At 38.1% G+C, this 3,100-nt stretch overlaps 1 protein-coding gene across 1 annotated transcript in view; it reads right to left on the minus strand.

Annotated features, from left to right (window-relative positions):
• Positions 1 to 57: 57 nt before the first annotated feature.
• The window catches only part of COL4A5 (collagen type IV alpha 5 chain), a 227,462-nt gene continuing 224,419 nt past the window's right edge, over positions 58 to 3,100 (minus strand). Inside the window, exons 49-51 of the mRNA XM_077773807.1 lie at positions 1,557 to 1,671; positions 1,042 to 1,214; positions 58 to 180 (exon numbers count right to left, since the gene is read on the minus strand). Of these exons, the coding sequence (XP_077629933.1) occupies positions 99 to 180; positions 1,042 to 1,214; positions 1,557 to 1,671 (370 nt within the window). The 3' untranslated portion in view covers positions 58 to 98. The remainder of the gene's footprint in view (positions 181 to 1,041; positions 1,215 to 1,556; positions 1,672 to 3,100) is intronic.

Raw genomic sequence — 3,100 nt, forward strand, 5'->3', positions numbered from 1 at the left:
ATTTTATATATATATATATATATACATATACATATATATATATATATGTGTATGTATATATATCACATTTAAAAACACACAAGGAATTCTTCAAAATGTTATGTCCTCTTCATGCACACTTGACATCGGCTAATTCGTGTCCTCAAGTCTCCTGCTTTCAGTGTTTCTGACTGAGGTTTGCTGGAAAATAAGAAACAAGACAATCAAATTAGATGTTCCTGGTATTTCACTTCTATTACTGGTTCAAATTCACACCAAGACATTCTATTTGTGCTTAAGTAGCTCTCCCTATGACTTAATGATTAATTCAGAGCAATGTGATCTAGTGCAGTAACTGGTATGGCTTAAGAGCCATTAGTGACTCTTCTCTCTACCACTATTATCTTTTTTTGTCTCACCCTCTTTTTCTCTTATACATTTCTCTAATAGTCCTAGAATGAGGGAGATCTGGGCAATTGGTGGTAAATAAATGATAAAACAATAATGCAGATTAAATCCATAATGATGATTGTAAGAAAAATATCAAGTAAGGATAACTCAAAAGGAGCAATATATAAAAATTAATTTAAATCAAAAAAATCCAATAGATTGAAATATCCTGAAGTACATATACTATATGTGGTCTTATTCAAATACTTGGATGAGAGCCTTAAAAACATCCTGGGAAAAGAGATCACTGGGCTGGAGCGGGGATCGTATTATACTTTAATTCCTGGGGTGGCTTCAGTCGAGTTGAGCAGCTCAGTTATTATTGAGCAGGTCACATAACCTTTCCTTGCTTTGTCTATTTTGCTACTGAAGGATTATTACCAAGCCATCTGAAACTGCACATACAGAATATTAGCCACTTCTGTTTTTCTGACCTGAGTCAGGTTTTTTAAAAGAACAAGTGGAAATAAAAAACAAAAACAAACAAACAAAAAAACCCACAGTCCACTAAATTCTTAACATTTATTGGTTATAAACCTTCCATGAATTGCTTCTCTCCTCAGTATCTCCGAAGGAAGCTTAGGACCTAAACTAAAGCCCTAAGTACCTTACCTGAACATGTCTGACACATCTACAGTTGCAAGCCAAAAGCTGTAGGAGTTGGCATAGTAGTTGCAGGTACCCCGCCCGTGACATTCAATGAAAGGAGCTGAACGAAACTCTTCCAAGCAGGAACCAGGAGAGGCCAGGGCTTGACCTGAGCCCTCTGCTCCTGCGCTTGTGTGCTAGAAAGATAAGGAAAAATGTGCCACAGTACCCAGGTGCTATAATACCTTAGTACATACCCAAAGATATGTGCTGAATTTGGGCAAATATTCAAATCCAGTGAAGGAATTGGGGCAAGAGGTAAGAGAACAGTATCCACACCAAGGGTACTCGACAAATGCAACAGTCGAATTATGAAAATATGTTCCAGAAAATATGTGAAGCGAAACACGATATTTGGACAGAAGCTATTTGAGGCTCAAGCTTCTTACTATGCAAATAACAGGGATTCCTCATATTGGGAAGATACACAGATATGATCGTCAGCTGTGATGACAAAGACAAGGAAGAGTATTTCATACCATCATGAAGGAATAGCCAATCCAGAGAGAATCCCATCCCTGAGGGCAGTGAGGAATCTGGATGGTCTGACTGTGAACTGCAATCACCACTGCGGGAGCTTCACATACTGCGCATCTGGTAATGGAAAGGGAGGGGAACACAGTCTACACAGTGAGTACGTGGGAAACCGCAGTCCCTCTTCTTTGGAAGCCTTCCTGGTACAGAAACCCATTAAAGTGTCTTCAGTGCTCACAAAAGCAAGATTAAAATGCACTTCGAGAATTGCTTTTGCATAAACTCTGTCTCCTCATGTACACAATAAAGTTATAAACGAAAACTGTAAGCTTTTTTCAAGAAACTACACAGCCCCTGCTAGAGCATTTTCATTTTCCATTCTGCCCTAAATTTGTATTCATACTTGCTACACTCAATGCCGTAATTGCTGTAAGAGTTTGGCTTAGTGTATTGCCCACACTACTTGCTGTCAGTGTGCCCAACTGGAGGGTAGACATTTAGTAATGATGAAACTGTGGTAAGAACAATGTCTGGTGAGCTGGAAAAGACAAGAAACAGACACTTTCTCAATCCCCACCCATTATTTTTGGTCCAAAGGATATTTATTAACCATTTGGCCATATAGAGAGAAAAACAGCATTTCCAGAATGCTGGGCAGCTACCCAGGCCCTAGGAGATGTGGCTTAAAATCTAAAAAATCAAGTAAAGCAGCAACAAAGTAAATATAGGTGAGTCTACTGAATCTTTAATAAAAAGCATGAAGGGACTTTCTGACATATGACTGAACCAATTCGGTGAAGTTTATCTACAAAACAGGGAATACCTTTAAAGGACCTTTTACTCCCAAGAGTTGGGGCTGATAAAAATCACAAAAAATAAATTCTTCCCAAATCTGGGCAACTGCATTAAAAAGAGCACTGTGAGTTTGCTTCTAAGAGAAGCTGAACTAGGTTTAACCTTTATATTCAATGTCAAAGAAAGTAGACTTTCCAATGATTCATCCTTGATAGTTAGTGGACACCTAAATTAGTTGCGTCATGATCACAATGAAAATGGAAATATCTCATAAGCCTAGAAGATTGAGTTGAACTAGAATTCTATTGTGGCAAAACTCTAGAAAAGCTCCATGAATGGTATCACTCTCCTGTTAGTTATTCATGCTTTAAACCTCAGCTATCACTTCCTCCCTCCCATAACTAATCAACTGCCAAAAACTATCTCTTCTTTTAAAGTGATACATATTCCCCACTGACAGTTTCAATCCATTCCCACCAGGACTATAGCAATACCTTCAATCTAACTGGTCTGTTTTAGGACTATCCCCACTGCAATGTAACTATCCCCATGTTACATTTCCAATTGCTCTGTAATCTCTCTGAAATATAGCTCAAAAGCTTTTGGGCTTCCCCTTATATACTAGATAAATCCCAAACTAAAATCTGACATTTCATGAAAGTCTTCTGCAATCTGGGTCCAAGCTAACTTTCCAGTGTCTTCTTCCTATGCAACATTTACAAACTACATTATAGATACATCAATCTACTACCCC

The sequence above is a fragment of the Crocuta crocuta genome, unplaced genomic scaffold (assembly GCF_008692635.1).
Source record: "Crocuta crocuta isolate KB4526 unplaced genomic scaffold, BGI_CrCroc_1.0 scaffold737, whole genome shotgun sequence".
Taxonomy (NCBI): Eukaryota; Metazoa; Chordata; class Mammalia; order Carnivora; family Hyaenidae; genus Crocuta; species Crocuta crocuta.